Source organism: Paramormyrops kingsleyae, chromosome 20 (genome assembly GCF_048594095.1).
Source record: "Paramormyrops kingsleyae isolate MSU_618 chromosome 20, PKINGS_0.4, whole genome shotgun sequence".
Classification (NCBI taxonomy): Eukaryota; Metazoa; Chordata; class Actinopteri; order Osteoglossiformes; family Mormyridae; genus Paramormyrops; species Paramormyrops kingsleyae.
The window spans coordinates 23,187,919-23,203,995 of record NC_132816.1 but is presented as its reverse complement, the minus strand read 5'-3'; the positions used below and the strand labels follow the sequence as shown (position 1 = coordinate 23,203,995).

The 16,077-nt window shown below is 44.5% G+C and overlaps 1 protein-coding gene across 3 annotated transcripts; it reads left to right on the top strand.

Moving 5' to 3' along the window:
• The first annotated feature begins 9,006 nt into the window (after positions 1 to 9,006).
• crygmxl2 (crystallin, gamma MX, like 2) lies at positions 9,007 to 14,134 on the top strand. Of its 3 annotated transcripts, none has more exons than XM_023839618.2 (4): positions 9,007 to 9,121; positions 12,326 to 12,432; positions 13,107 to 13,349; positions 13,824 to 14,134. In XM_023839618.2, the coding sequence occupies exons 2-4, from the start codon at positions 12,424 to 12,426 to the stop codon at positions 14,091 to 14,093; spliced, it is 522 nt and encodes a 173-aa protein (XP_023695386.1). In that variant the 5' UTR covers positions 9,007 to 9,121; positions 12,326 to 12,423; the 3' UTR covers positions 14,094 to 14,134. The 3 variants fall into 3 exon arrangements, with proteins under 3 accessions (XP_023695386.1, XP_023695385.1, XP_072559679.1); XM_023839617.2 differs by lacking the exon at positions 9,007 to 9,121 and adding an exon at positions 10,356 to 10,394; XM_072703578.1 differs by lacking the exon at positions 9,007 to 9,121 and adding an exon at positions 10,532 to 10,700.
• Positions 14,135 to 16,077: the final 1,943 nt, after the last annotated feature.

The following is a 16,077-nucleotide window of genomic DNA, read 5'->3' as shown; positions in this document are numbered from 1 at the left end:
ACTTTGCTTCAGCCGCTGGTAGAGTTTGTGTCCCACGGTGGCCCCCAGGAGCAGCGTGGCGCCAAGGCAGAGCTCCTCCCTCCTCTACTCTGCTAGCTTTGGCGCTGGCTTAGAGTCACTAATATGTGGACCTGAAACACACTTCAGCACCATTTGAACCCAGGAGCATCATATATCCTCCAAAAGCCTGGGGGTGCTCAAATTTTTATGCTCTGTAAGGGTGCACTTCCTTTTGAGGTATAAGCTTAGAGCTGAAACAGGAGGAGCCGGAAGGAGATAATTAGTTTGATCCTTAAATTACTGGTTGTCACCTCCAGCTGCACTGTGCTTATCCCCCTCGAAACACTCCAGTAAATGTAATGGTGCTGTGTGTTGTGCTACAACCATGAATGAAGGCAGTGAGCCTCCCATAGTCCATGGGGTTTCACCCGCAGTGACTGTCTGTGCTGTCATGCTGACCACGCCGGTGGCTGATTCTGGGAGCAGCGTGTAGCTGTCAGGCTGAAGACGGAGAGGATGAGGACCATATGGATGAGCAGATGCTGTCAGTGCAGAGGGCTATAAAAAGAATCACCACCCTGATTCAGGAGTTAGATGATGTTCATAATGCTCAGCGATGAGCCATATAACGTAAAATTGCATTAGGGGAGTTTTTGGTGGATCTTGAGAAGGCCTGTGCAGAAACTTTGTGATGTAAGCTTTCAGACTTCAAAAAGGAAAGATGAAAATGGCAGATGAAACTCAACTGATGTAGGTTGATCAATATCCAACGGGGCAGGTGTAGAACAGCAGCACCACGTGTCCCTTTGGAGAATCTACTCCCTGCTCCCTTTCCCTACGCCGTTCATGCCTGCGAAAATGAATCTTCTAGACTTTAACCAAGAACAAGGTGATCTCCTACCTTTTACAGAGGCTTGTGAAGAGTTTGTGTTGGTGAACCCTATACTTGAGGTTGTCATTCCAACTGCCTTGAGCTCATCAAGGATCATGGACTGAGTTTTCTTGGACGCTTTAAATCAGAATTAGAGGAACAATGGAGACAGGATCCAAAGGCCAGAGGAATGCTTAGAGACCACCAGAAATTAGCATCAGGAAGTATTCCATTAGGAGTTGAGCTATTTCTTCTTGGACATCATCAGTGCTTTTAGTATCCAGATGGTTCCTGAAGGTTCCAGATTGATTACTGAAAACAAAATAAGAACATGAAGATTGACACCTTCCCTTCACTGTTGGTACACAAGGTTCTGATGTCCATTAATGGATCCATTCTTGATCTTATTGAAGCCTTCCCTTAAATTCCTGGGCTGAACATTGTCTCTGTAAGGGATACCATCTGCAATATGTTTCACTTGCATGTTGTTATCGTCATCATCATAATCATCATCATCATCATCATCATCATATTCATTCCTTCATCTTGAAGAATAATGTTGTAAAAACATTCCTCAGGCTGGTCTGAATTATTGGCACTTCTATGACATCTATAAGGCTCTGAGTACTTCTGTGGATTTCTACACACAGGCTCTGAGGTCCTGAAGCAGGCTCCGAGGTCCCGAAGCAGGCTATGCTATGGTGTAGCAGGTTCTGGGGTCCTGAAGCAGACTATGCTATGGTGAAGCAGGTTCTGAGGTCCTGAAGCAGGCTCCGGGGTCCCGAAGCGGGCTATGCTATGGTGTAGCAGGTTCTGGGGTCCTGAAGCAGGCTATGCTATGGTGAAGCAGGTACTGGGGTCCTGAAGCAGGCTCCAAGGTCCTGAAGGAGGCTATGCTATGGTGAAGCAGGTTCTGAGGTCCTAAAGCAGGCTCTTGGGTCCCGAAGCAGGCTATGCTATGGTGAAGCAGGTTCTGAGGTCCTAAAGCAGGCTCCAAGGTCCTGAAGCAGGCTATGCTATGGTGAAGCAGGTTCTGGGGTCCTGAAGCAGGCTCCAAGGTCCTGAAGCAGGCTATGCTATGGTGAAGCAGGTTCTGAGGTCCTAAAGCAGGCTCCAAGGTCCTGAAGCAGGCTATGCTATGGTGAAGCAGGTTCTGGGGTCCTGAAGCAGGCTCCAAGGTCCTGAAGCAGGCTATGCTATGGTGAAGCAGGTTCTGAGGTCCTAAAGCAGGCTCCAAGGTCCTGAAGCAGGCTATGCTATGGTGTAGCAGGTTTTGGGGTCCTGAAGCAGGCTATGCTATGGTGAAGCAGGTGCTGGGGTCCTGAAGCAGGCTCCAAGGTCCTGAAGGAGGCTATGCTATGGTGAAGCAGGTTCTGAGGTCCTAAAGCAGGCTCTTGGGTCCCGAAGCAGGCTATGCTATGGTGAAGCAGGTTCTGAGGTCCTAAAGCAGGCTCCAAGGTCCTGAAGCAGGCTATGCTATGGTGAAGCAGGTTCTGGGGTCCTGAAGCAGGCTCCAAGGTCCTGAAGCAGGCTATGCTATGGTGAAGCAGGTTCTGAGGTCCTAAAGCAGGCTCCAAGGTCCTGAAGCAGGCTATGCTATGGTGAAGCAGGTTCTGGGGTCCTGAAGCAGGCTCCAAGGTCCTGAAGCAGGCTATGCTATGGTGAAGCAGGTTCTGAGGTCCTAAAGCAGGCTCCAAGGTCCTGAAGCAGGCTATGCTATGGTGTAGCAGGTTCTGGGGTCCTGAAACAGGCTATGCTATGGTGAAGCAGGATCTGGGGTCCTGAACCAGGCTCTGGGGTCCTGAGCAAATGCATAAGGGAATAACATAAAATTGAGAATGTTTATGAGGTTTTGTGTACCTGGTCAGATGTTGTGTGTTGGTTGTGTTTGTTCTTCTGGAGTTGGTAGAAGGTGCCTCAATCATTGTTTCATTACTTTATTTTCCTATTGCATATGAGAATCTTGTTCATCCGGCTGCTGCTGAGAGCTGTGGGTGTGCCCTCCTGTAACTGGGTAACAGATCTAGTCAGGTCCTGTGGATGGCTTAATGCTTATTGCTTTTCCTGTGTGACTGGATCATAGCACCTGGCAGCCCTTCTCTAACTGGCTTGTCTTCTCTTTTCTCCCAGTCATCATCAAGGAGGAGCAGGAAGAGGAAAAGACCAGCACTCAGGGAAGTGCACTTTAGTCTCTGAGAAGGTATTAGGTGTGTGCGTGATTATGGGTGGGATAGGAAGGAATGTGTGTGTGTGTGTCAGCACAGCACGTCAAGGTAAGTATCAGCCTCTGGTAATTGTGGTTATGAAGCACAACATTTTGACCACATTGCTGTAATGCTAAGGCAACAGCTTGAGAGGATGTCAGCCGTCAGCATGGTGGGGTGGCCTTCAGGACCACACTTTGAGGAGTGGGGGGCGGCTGCTGAGGCAGAGCTGGAGACCCCGGGCTGCCTTTGATAACACGGGCAGCACAGGCAGCAGGATGAGCCAGACTCGCTCATATTGTACCAGCCGACATGAAACAGCAGCTGATTGGTCTGAACAAACTGTCAAATGTCAAGCTGTTATCAAACACACACATGTTTTCTTTAAAAACCTACTGGCAGTCATAATAAAAAGCCTGGTGAAAAGTTATGCCCTGTAGCTCCTCTCTGCATTTCCAAACTCACAGAGAGGACGTCTGTGACTCTCGAGTTAACACACAACAGATGTTCTCTAGATAAACACGATTCAGGAGAGTTCCTCAAGTTTCTTGACTTGTACCGTGCTGTCAGTCCATAAGTCTTTTCCTGTTTCAGGCATTTTTTGCTATTGTACTCAGTTACAGTATTTCAATAGATTACAATAACTGGGTTGACGGACTCGTAAGCAGCAGACTGTCGCTGTTATGCCACTATGGAAATGCCACAACAATCCCACCGTGATGCGGATCTGCTTCTGATCACATCTTCTGTTCCCCTTCATGGAATTCCTCCAACTCAGTCATTCTGAAAGAGAGAAATCACAGCATACAGGGAGGACTGCCTTCGGACAATCCCAGAAGACAATCCCGCTCTTCTGGGATTGTGCCTCCGGACAATCCCAGAAGAGCTCCCAGGATGGAGAGAAATAGATGTAGAATGCAGGTGTATGTGCTCCCAACCGGTGGAGCCCGGATCTGATGATGCGATAATGAAACCTACTGAGAGTGCTGTGTCGAACCTGGAGATACAGCCAAGGAAAGACACACGGTGAAACTCCGGCTTATATTTTCACTCTGTTAGTATAGATTATTTTAAATTTAATGTGGGTAAATTGATTGCTGTGCGCTAAGCACCTGTCCCCTGAGCACCTTCTAGAAAGAAAGACATGTCTCGATACAGGAGCGCGCTGCAGCCTGCCGTGTCGATGCCCTTTGAACCCCTCTCAACCCCGCTGACAGAAGAGAAGCTTCTCAAAGACCTGCGGTCTTCAAAACAACTCGAGGCTTCGCTGTCAAAGGCATGACACACAGGGTCTGCCTCACAAAGTCATGTTTACATTCCCCGGTTTCAGTTAAAAGATTAATGTCTTTATTGTCTTGGATATGACAAAAATAAATACAAATAAATGAATACATAACTAGCAGAAGCAGAAGACACTGGCTTTGAGTGACTGAGGGACTAGCAATAAAGATGAACTACTGAGGTCTGTGAGGCTGGGATGGACAGCAGGACTGCCACACACAGCAGCTGCTTTTTGGAGGGTTACAGAGGGCCTGCCACACACAGCAGTCTGAAGGATTGGGGAAGGCCTGTCACTTGCAGCATCTTAGAACATAAGAAAATTACAAACGAGAGGGGGCCATTCGGCCCATCTTCTGTCTAAAGAGTTGGGGAAGGCCTGCCACACACAGCAGCCACCCTCTGGAAGGTTGGGGAAGGCCTGCCACACACAGCAACCACTCTCTGGAGGGTTGAGGAAGGCCTGCCACACACAGCACCCACTCTCTGGTGCATTGGGGAAGGTCTGCCCCACACAGCAGCCACTCTCTAGAGCATAGGGAAAGGCCTGCCACACACAGCAGCTGCTCTATGCAGGGTTGGGGAAGGCCTGTCATACACAGCAGCTGCTCTCTGGAGGGTTGGGGAAGGCCTGCCACACACAGCAGCTGCTCTCTGGAGGGTCAGGGAAAGGCTGTCTTAACTGATATGCCTCTTTAACGTTGCATGGAGGTTGGGAACAGTGCCTTTGGATTAGCAGACTGGGGCTGTGGTCCTAATCTTTAAGAACGGAGACAGGAGGATGTGTTCCAGCTTCAGAGGAATCACATTCTTCAGCCTCCATGTGAAGGTCTATGCTGGGATACTCAAAGGGGAGGGTCCATTGGTTGGTAGGACCTCGGATCCAGAAGAAACAGTGTGGATTCTATCCTGGTTGGAATACTGGACCAGCTCTTCACACTCACAAGGATAATGGAGGGTTCAAGGGAGTTTGTCCAACCAGTCTGCATGTGTTTTGTGGACTTGGAAAAGGAATATGACTGTGTCCTTCAGGGGGACTTGTGGGAGTATGAGGTATGGGGTCTGTTATTATGGGTATAACTGAAATGAGAAATTGATTCACATTGCCAGCAGTAACAGGTGCAAGGTAGAAGGTATATGTGATGTAGTACTAAATAAACAACAAGGGTAAACAATGTAAAATTTGACACATGGCAGGTCTATGTGATGTGGTACTAAATAAAAACAGGTACAAGGTAGAACTCAACACATACAAGGTATAGGTGGTGTAGTACTATATAAACATTGGGTATGTATATCGTAGAATTGAATACAAAAACAGTTTAAATGTAGAACTGAACACAAAGGAGGTATAAGTGATGTAGTACTATATAAACAACAGGCGTGTATAATGTAGGTCGACACATGACAATCCTATGTAATGTAGTATTAAATTTAAAGAAACAGGTATGTATAATGTAGAACTCAGTTCATAGGAAGTACAGTATATATAATGCAGTAAAAGATAAAGATACAAGTGTATGTAAACTCTACACACAAAAGGCCTGGATCGGGGGGATACTTATTTTCCTGAGTTCAGTCAACAAGGGAGGGGCTTGTGTTGCAGTTCTTTAGCCAATTACAGTCTTGGTTGTATCACATCATTCCATTGGTTCAGTTTTTCTCATTTTTAAAGTCAAGGCTTCCAAACATTTGGTTAAGGTTGGTGTGGCTCAGTGGGCGAAACCTTTGCTTATGATCACAAAGTGGATGGTTTGGGCCCAGCCTCAGAATAACCACGTCTGTGAGTCCTTAAGCAAGGTCCTTTAGCTTGCTGATGGCTATTATTATTACTATTACTATTATTATTAACATCTTAGCATCTTACATAATAGTAATAATTATTATTGTTGTTGTTATTATTATTATTATTACATCACCCTGAAATAAAGCTGCACCCTTACATCGCTCTGTACACCCTTTGCAGGTAAGGATGCTCCTGTGTTTTGTATCTATTACACATCCCTTAGCAAAAGGTATACACAATAAAATGGGTACTTTAGAAATTTGTGCTCTTTGCCACTTAACAGAAAACACTGGTTTTAATTAATGCGGTGATGTCATACTACGAAGACTGTGATTGGTTAACCCAGGGACACGCTGCACATCAGAGGTCCTTAACATTGTTTTCCCGAGGGCCAAATTCCATCGGCAACGCAAAGCCAAGGTCCGCTGCCTCCGAAAACTGGTATCCCCCGATGATTAAATTTACTGACCAGGGAAGAGGAAGTTCCTCTGGGGGGGGACAGTCCGAATGCAGAACAGAATCCACCAGTCGGTGACCACGGGTCTGTATTATCTATCACTAAATAAACAACAGTTGCGTGTATATATTATGTATGTATAACCACCAGATTCAGATTAACGTATATTAACCTGTATAAAATGATGCTTGCTGTACGTACATCACTGCCTTCTGTAGAGTCTTTATGGCATTCAGTACGCCATTCATAATAAGTATGATGTGTCATAACAGATCATGGACCAGCAATTGGAAGGTGTTCCAGTTCACTCATTTATTCATGTCCATATACCTGGGATTCTTTGAGCTACAGGGTGTAGAGGAATTACAGCTCTCTGTTTAAGCCACTTGCATATTTCCACTGTTAACACATAAAATATCAGCCGTGATGAAGATAAATGGAGATTTTATTCTTTTAGTTAAATTACTTCGACTGAGAACCTGCAGTGTTTAGCTTGTATTTGAAGACCAACCAAGAAAGACCTCATTATGTGCTTTCAGCTGCAAGTAAAGTGAATGCATAGGTGTAGTCTTTCTCGAAACACTCGACAAAAGTGTGTAAACTTAATTTTCTTTTTATTGAATAATTTTGGAGTTTTGTTTTATTTATGTGTTGGCTTCTTTCCTCTCCCCCTCTCCCTTTGTTGCTTCTCCTCGCTGTCTCTGACAAAGGCAGATGCCTGCCAAGCGCTCCTGCTTTGGGACGGCACTGTCAATCACTCCTGAAGGCATTCTGACAACTTGTACGTTAAAAATTAAAACGGGATTCAAAGCTGACGCGTGACAGCCTGGGCTTTGAGTGTGGCTCAAACTTCGAGCGACCGTACATATTTACCGAAGCACAACAGTGGGTAAAATGCAAACAAATACAAATTAGCATAAGCATTCATCATAAAAGAAGTATTTTGCATCCTATGTCTTAATTTATTGTGTCCTCCTAAAGACTGGCCTGCTTCCTGGATTTCCTGCAGTTTGGAAATAGCACTTATGAACACACACATACTTCCCCCTAGAGTTTGCATAATGGGGACGAAGACTGAAGTCACTGGGAGTCATGCAGCTCGGACGATGCTGGAGATCCTTGGTGTCGGACACATGCAGGTAGAGGCTCTAGTTTTGTGTAGGAAAAAGCCCCAGATCTTGACATGACTCATGCGTTACACTTAAAATAGCAACATGTCATCGACATCAGCAATACGGATGCACAGAGAAATTGCTGGTTGGGGGAAATGAAGATGACCTGCGTGTTTGTGGATGCCGTCTTCAAACACCATGATGTTTATGTCGCGATGCCGTGTGCGTCCTGAGGGAGTCGCACTGATAGCCCTTGCTGATTGGCCACTCTCCCGACAGCAGGTACTTTGCTCACTGAGGCCTGTTCCATAGGTCAGCCTCTCACAGCAGCACCTGTGGGGATGGCTTACAGTCACCTAGCTAGGCCTCCCTGCTCTTACTGCTGCCTGCAGAGGCAGATAGGATTTAGGGCAAAAGGGATAACAGATCAAATAAATACATATCTACGCCCCCCCGTTTCCCGTGGACACCTTCCAAGACCCAGTTTACAAATCCTTAAATGGAGGCACACAGGTCGGGAGCTGCAAAAATCCTGAGCGGTAGAACAGGGACACTAATAATTTGGGTTCTGGTGCCCTCTACTGTTAAATGCCTGTAGATTTCAAGAGGCAGTTACTAAAAGATGCTGACGGACATATGCACAGCAGTAAAATCATCAAGCATTTCACGCACGTTATTTTATTTTATTTTAAACCAAATTAAACAGCAATATATGCAGATAAGCCAAATTACACTACAAAAAGCAAAGTGATGCAAAACTCTTCTGTTCATTTTATACATCGCGTTTGGGTCGGTCTTCTCAGCTTGATTTGGATTGTTTTAATATTATAGATTAAAAAAATACTGTATGCTACAGCATAGTAAAAATGCTTTTTTACTGCATAATACATGATGCGTAATTACAATAGCTATTACAGTGAGAAAATAGTAACAAGTTCTGACCTTTCGACGTCGAATGAAAGGGAAAACGTAAATTGTCAATTATATACAGATTGTAAATTCTGCGAAAATAAGAGCGTTAAACAAAAATAAAACAATCACTTTAATAATAAAATTATGTTAAATTCAAAAGGCTTAGGTTTTCTTAATGAATGCTAAACAACGGTTAGAACGTTTAACGAAAAATTGTTTTAATAACAAATGATCTTTTTTAAAACTTCAATAAAAATGCTAATAAAAAACTAACATAATTAAAAAAAAACATTTTATAATTTCCTTTTTACTTCCGCTTTATAGCTAAAGTGGGAACCCATTGGGGGGAAGGACGCGCGTTTCGTAATTTATTCGAATATTGGAGCATTTCCTCGAAACGCTGCCGCTCTGCAGAAAATAAAGCCCTAAGTCTGGAAGGCAAAAGCTGCAGTAGGGACGGGCGAGCGGGCGGCACCGCGCCATGACCTTTCGTCCGGGAGCGTAAGCAGGCTCGATGCATTTTTCATTCACTGCGCAGTTTCCATATTATCCAAGCAAACCTAAACCGCCGTTTCATTCAATAGCGACATGCCCCGAAAAGTGAATAGGCCTATAATACCGCTCATTCAGCTGACCAGCCTTTGTTAATATAACATTTTCAAACCAAGTTTGAGAAAATATTTTTTAATTAAAAGTGGCATATGTAAAAACTGCACAGCAAGTTAAACGATGCGTAAAACGGGATATTTATCATTTTAATTTAAAAGGGGATTAGTGAAGGCGTGGCCGAGATTTTTAAAAAGGGAAATAAATCGGTTTTGTTATCCGATTGCGTGGAGAATTGAAAAACCAACCCATGCCGAAGACAGATGCGCATCGGACGCCAGGTGGACTTACGCGCTAGAATCCGCACGTTTATTATTAATGCAGCCTTATGGCACATAAAAACAAACTACCAAGGTACGAGTATATTGATAGCATTTGCTTTCGCCTAAACGGACTATACTGTTACACTTTAAACAACCAATATTGTGTCCGCTTTGCGCACTGAATCACTCAACGTTAAAAGCACAATTCTTGTTGCAAACAAATGTATTTCACAAGGCCACGGTATTCCAGGCCTACAGTAAACTGAAATATTCCAGGTAGCTCGATGCAAATTAAATGTAACAACATAAGTAAATTCTTTATTATTTTTAACGTAAGCGTTATATACAGCGCCACATATGGCTGACGCATATTAAATTGTATGACAAACGGTCTTTAATTGATGTAAATGACTGCGCAATATAAATAATAATAATAATATCAATAATAATAATAACGGATATTAAGGCTGCATTGGGTTGTCCGTTTATATTTCTGTGCAGAAAGTCCATAGTAGAGAACCAATTTTAGCACCAGCCGTTAATATTTTAAAGAACAAGTGAGGGAAATATCTTCTTCGGCATGTCCCTAATCACAAGAGAGAGACGGGGGGAGGACACCTCAAAGCGATGATTATCTGGAGTGTCTCAGTCCAATATTGTTACCTGCTGGGACATCAACACAAGCCTCTAAATAAATTGCAAGTGGCCTTGGGCAAAGAGAGCGTGTGCCTTTGATGTACTTACTGGGAAACGGAGAGGATGTTCAGGCAGTCAATCAAACTCATAAGCCTTCACAACAATAGGGCCGACCTTACTCCATTATTTATTTTTAAAATCGTGTATTTCATTATCAGAGGCACCTGGAATCTGGTCGGGGGCGATGCGATCAATAATTGATACCGCCGGTACAGCAAACTTTCAGTTCTTTGACGTGCTTGTCACTAACTGTTGTCAGAACACATTTACTTTGATGACAAATTTGAGGAAATAAAAAATCGTATCACATGTGATTATGTATTTAAAGATTGCGAGAGCAGGCCGAAACGTCAACTCGATGCCTGAATTCCCTGCTCGTTCAGCCGCTACATTTGATGTATTTTTATGGCGCTGCATTGTCTTAACACTGGCGTAAGGCGATTAAAAACTGCATATATTTAATCCATCATGTGTCAGCAAACACAATGACTTAAAAACCTGAGCAGATCACAGAGGTAACTCGATCTTTATGTTGAAAAGTTTTGGCCGTGGGGACTCATGTAGAGCATCAAACCAGGCTATATGTCTAAAGAAAGGACGCTTATAATTTCGATTTGAGTACCGATTAACTTGGCGGGACAGCCGGTTTAGGACATGGCAGTGGACATTTATTATCTGTAGCCGACCCGAGGAGCGCTTATTATTGTAATGTTTTTTATTATAATGATTAAGGCGGAAGGCAGTGCGGGTCACAGCGGCGATTCACCCTCGCTATGCCTCCAGCAAGATAATGCGTAAGACATGCATGCTATATAAGCCTATACACGACTTGCGTACTATATCCTGCACAGTAAATGCCTTAAAAAGACTCAAATCGTTGTGTATTAATCATTTTTACAGACTATTTCCTTCATTGTGGAAAGTGCACACTGAAACCGTAAGCCGAAATAATAGAAGCAAAATAACCCATTTAAAACATAAATATAAAATTAATGTAGGCGGTGTAAGCGAAGCCTTCCTCGCATTTAGCAGTACGCCGCTGTCTTAATTATCCCAAGGCACACATCACAGGCATCGCCGTTAAGTCCCGCCGTCTGGCAGCGCCGATAGATGGGCGGCCCTGGCACAGGCAGACGCGGCCGCCCGGGGCTTTGCGGCACCGGTGCGGAGTGAGGTGTCACTCCGGTCGGCGGCTTGGCAGGCTCCCGGGGATCACACGGCGCTTCGGCACAGATTAGCCGTTTAACCGCGCGGTGACTAATTGCAGGCGCGCTGGTGCCACAATGTCCTTTAAATTATTCCTGTTTTCTGCGTATTGTCTGGCTCTGGACACGGGCGAAGTAATTTCGCATCCACGGGCGTTTTTATATTTGTGTATTTGTCGGATTGTGATTTATGCAGCTTACGTGCAGTTTGAATCCGTAGGCGCCTTAAAAGCTCCCTGTATTAACGCGGCCTGGGGTCCTGAAGATGGCTCACCGCAAACTTCACACCGTCACAGGACCACTAGCGTGTTCTGTACATTTACCATTGTGGATTTAATTGGGGTGTTTTATACGGTGATATAAATGTACGAATATGCCTCCAAGATGAGGACACTAACAAAGCAAATGATTTAATGGTGATTAAATTGTTGGGATTGTATGTGGAATACTGTTGGGTGAAGATGGCCGCTATCTGGCTCAGACAGGTGTCGCTTTGGTGTGTGAATGCCTTCCCGACTTCAGTGGCACCTGTGAGGTCTCATCCACATGGCGTGATGGCCGTACTTTCACTCACTGGGGGTGGGGGGGGGGGGTTCCCCTTCTTTCCCGTGCATGGGGGGGCTCCGTAGTATTTGCGAGGCGACGCTGGCGGCCCCCAAACACAGGCATGGCACGCACCCCGCTGTCATTTGCCGCACCCATTTGTTGGGGACGTGTCACGTGACACGGTGCTTTGTCTGCATCTCCGATAGCCGCCTGTGAGCGACTGGCCCAGCACGTATTGTGGGGGGGGGGGGGGTCCTGTTGTCTAGGTGACCTATGGTCCAGGAAAGAATGAGGCAGCCTGTGCTGCTTCCTGTAGTGAAAAGGCCTGTGGGGGGTGGGGGGCTGTGTATGGGGTGGCTCTGTTGAAGGTTTACTGTAAATGCTGACAGGTCAAGTGGCTCCCCCAGCTAGAACAAAGCCGCTCGGGACCCATATAAGGTCCGCCACACAGCAGCGGTGCCAGGACGCGCACCGCCGGAGCTGCACCATGGGGAAGGTATGAGCCCCCCGTCAATAGGGCCCCGGCACACATGGAAGCGCTCACATGCCGAGCTTTCTTTCTGGAAGCTTCACTTCTCTAGGGCTGTAAGGCAGGAATTTGGCCAAGTGCGAGTTATTTTGTTTAAGTGAAAGAATCAGTGAAATTGATTAGTATGGAGCCACATTTCTGGCTCAGCATAAACTGCAAGGCTCATCAGGATTTTTTGCACCGTTTACTGTTTTCTGTAAATGACTGGATGATGTAATGGTTTGTCTTTCGCTCAGATATGATGGAGGAATCGCAGCTGACGTCTCAAAATTGGAACGATATTTTATAAATGTTCCATAAATGTTGTTGTTAGCTGGGAAAGTACAGGTGTATAGAGGGTGTCTGCTTATGGGAGGAGCTCCGATTGGCTGAGGGGCTGTGATCACGGGCGGGCTGTGTGGGGGGGCCGGCTTCAAAGCGACATAGTGACACTCATCCTCCCTCTACATTCACAGTGCAGATTTATTTTTAAAATGCTTCTTTAGGAATGTGACACACTGTTACTAGCTCCCCCAAGGCCTGACACACGGAATGTTCTAGCCTGTCTGTGTAATGCACAGTGACACTGAAGCGCTGCCTGTGTAGAACGGCCAGTAACACGCCAATGTCCCTGTGCCCCTGTCCCCCTCCACCCCCATAAGATCATCTTCTACGAAGGCCATGACTTCCAGGGCCGCTATTACGAGTGTACCAGCGACTGCATGGACACCTTCCAGCACTTCAGCTCCTGCAACTCCATCCGGGTGATGGGGGGGAACTGGGTCCTGTACGAGAAGCCACACTACCGCGGCTACCAATATGTGCTGAACCCGGGCCAGTACAGCCACTTTCACAGCTGGGCCGGCTTCAGCAACTGCATACGCTCCTGCCGTCTGTTTCCACCCGTGAGTGTTTTGTCCAGACCAGTCCACACTGGTAGAATCACAGCAGAGACTGTAAGATGTTCTGGACAGGCAGTGCTAAGAGTACAGTAAGAGTACAGACATTCTGGGCAGGACAGAGTACTGCGAGTACAGTAAGAGTACAGACATTCTGGGCAGGACAGAGTACTGCGAGTACAGTAAGAGTACAGACATTCTGGGCAGGACAGAGTACTGCGAGTACAGTAAGAGTACAGATATTCTGGGCAGGACAGACAGAACAGATTGTAAATGGTACAGCTTGGTTGTTAATCCATATAGAGCATAACTCCATCATGTCTGTTTAGTTTGATGTACTTTGGTGGAAGTCAGCTGCAATTTGTATATCCTGGTATTACAGGTGACTTATGTAGCTCCAGTTTGTAGGCCCCTCCTGGGGTTCAAAGCTGCACATTTAGCTGCAGGCCCATATCACTAAGTCCACACTTTGCCCTAAAGTACCGCGGCTCGTACAGGATGAGGCTGTACCACAGGCCTCACCTGATGGGTCACTACATGGACCTCACTGATGACTGCCCCAGCATGTACGAGCGCTTCCACTGCCATGACGTCTGCTCCTGCCACGTGACGGAGGGCTACTGGGTGTTCTACGAGCATCCAAACTACAGGGGGCGCCAGTACTTCCTGTGGCCTGGAGAGTACCGGACCTGCAGGGACTGGGGTAGCTACAACACTATGGTGGGATCCTGTAGGAGAGTGTGGATGTGAATGTAAACCACTCAGTTCAAATAAAACTTTACTAATTTTAACACATTTTAGTTGTTGTAAATATTGTAAACAAAACAAACTCTGAAAATGAAGTTTCCAGTTCTGATAGCATATTATGAGGCCCAAGAAAGATCATATCCTTCATCATTAAAACTCGTAAAAGTTTGTATTGGTCTTTAACATATTGCACCTTAACATTTTCCCAAGCCTGTTTAAGCACCCACTATTTGAAAAAAGCAAAAACGATCAGACCTTCCCGAAATGAAAAGCCTAAAATGCCCAAACAACTTGCACAAACATGCCCAGTCGGCTGTAGTTTAAATCCTGACAGTCACGAGATGCTAACCAAACAAACCGATTTCTGAAAGTTACTTACATGGATAAACCAGCTCGAATTGTAAACAAACTTCCGCAGACATGCTGACGTGAGTTTCCCTCGGCGTTATAAGCCCTCGGTAAAACACATTATTTGTAAAACTCTACCCCTTGACAATCATCAGTATTAATCTTGTCTGGATTGGCTCAGTCACCACCACGTTTAGTCATCATTTTCCACCGCATGGCTTAATTACAATCCAGGCTTTGTATCATAAGTTTTAAAGGCCGTGAGTGTTGCGTTATTCATGTAATCAAACAGGAAGATCACAGTTCCCCCAATGGCTATACTGAAATGCCAGCAAATTTTGTTAATATTTTTACTTAAGTGACTTTATGTCTCGATAATGTTTTTAATGGTTGGAAAGTTATTAAATAACAATAAAGTAATTTTTGGCCAGAATTTAGAGGCTACCAGAAAGATACCTAAGGAATCAAAAGATTATTTTATAAATAAATTCCCGAAGCATCTTCTGCTATTACTGCGGTAAAGTTACATATTCAACATTCCTTTGATTTTCATAAAACCTTTCCCTTTCATTGGCTATTGAAACATGCGATATTTACTACGATATTTCATTGACAGACGACATAATTCAGCGCAGTACCACCGCAGACAGGCAGCTAACTGCACGTTGTATATTAAACATTAAGGTCGAGCGCTGATGTCTCTGCTCCCGTTACTTACTCTTGCAACTCGTACTAATCACTTCAAGTCGCTGCTGTTCTGACATACAATTATGCAATATTGTACATCTCTTTTTTATTTCAGAGGTTTTGTCTTGGTTTATTCTGTTTTATACCTAGTTTAGATTTTTTATTCTAGTTCTTTATTAATTATTATTATTATTATTATTATTATTTTATCTATTTACTGTTTACTTGCCGCGCTGCGCACACCGAGTCCTGAGAAACTGTGTTCTTATCATGTTAAGCGCTTTGAATGACAATAACGATGATAAAGCTGATTCTGATTCTGACCAACTCTCGCATTACGCCTCCCAGCGGGCGGCGAAATAGGGATCGTCAAAGAACTATCTCAAGCTGCGCAAAGGACAGAGGAGGGAATCTTGTTATGGGGAAATACCTGCTGAAATGTTGAAATAATAATTTTGCTTATTTTATGCTAATTAAGTTACATGAATCAATTGAATATATAAATTTCTTTGATCATCTGAAATAACTGGTGATGTCAAACTATCTTTGATATACACAGATTAATACCCCTCATATTTAAATTCCAATACATATAGACTTTATCCCAAAGGTCTTAGTTGTATATTTACATAAACTATATATTTTTTGTACAGCAAAGTACCACATCTTGATTTTTTTCCCAGAATTATCACATATTATTTATTTAATAATTGCAGCGCCGTAAAACAATTAAACAAAACTAATATTTCAGCATATCAGTGCGTATTTATGTTTTTCAGCTTTGGTCTTAATTCATATAATGAACTCCACAAGACCAGCATTGAATTGGTTTCCTCGTTTTGGGTAGCTTGCAGTACTTCTTTGACGGTCCCTAATTCGGTAGCGCCAGCTGCGAGGCATTTTGCCATAATCGGTACGCTCCAGTTTTAATCTTTTTTCAAATAAATTATAT

Excerpts from the sequence above, each read along its gene's own strand:
- crygmxl2 (XM_023839617.2), top strand. The coding sequence starts at position 10,370 with ATGCGATCAATAATTGATACCGCCG. Across the intron at positions 10,395-12,325 it reads ATCAATAATTGATACCGCCG|GTCAAGTGGCTCCCCCAGCT; the intron begins GTACAGCAAACT and ends AAATGCTGACAG. Across the intron at positions 12,433-13,106 it reads GGAGCTGCACCATGGGGAAG|ATCATCTTCTACGAAGGCCA; the intron begins GTATGAGCCCCC and ends CACCCCCATAAG.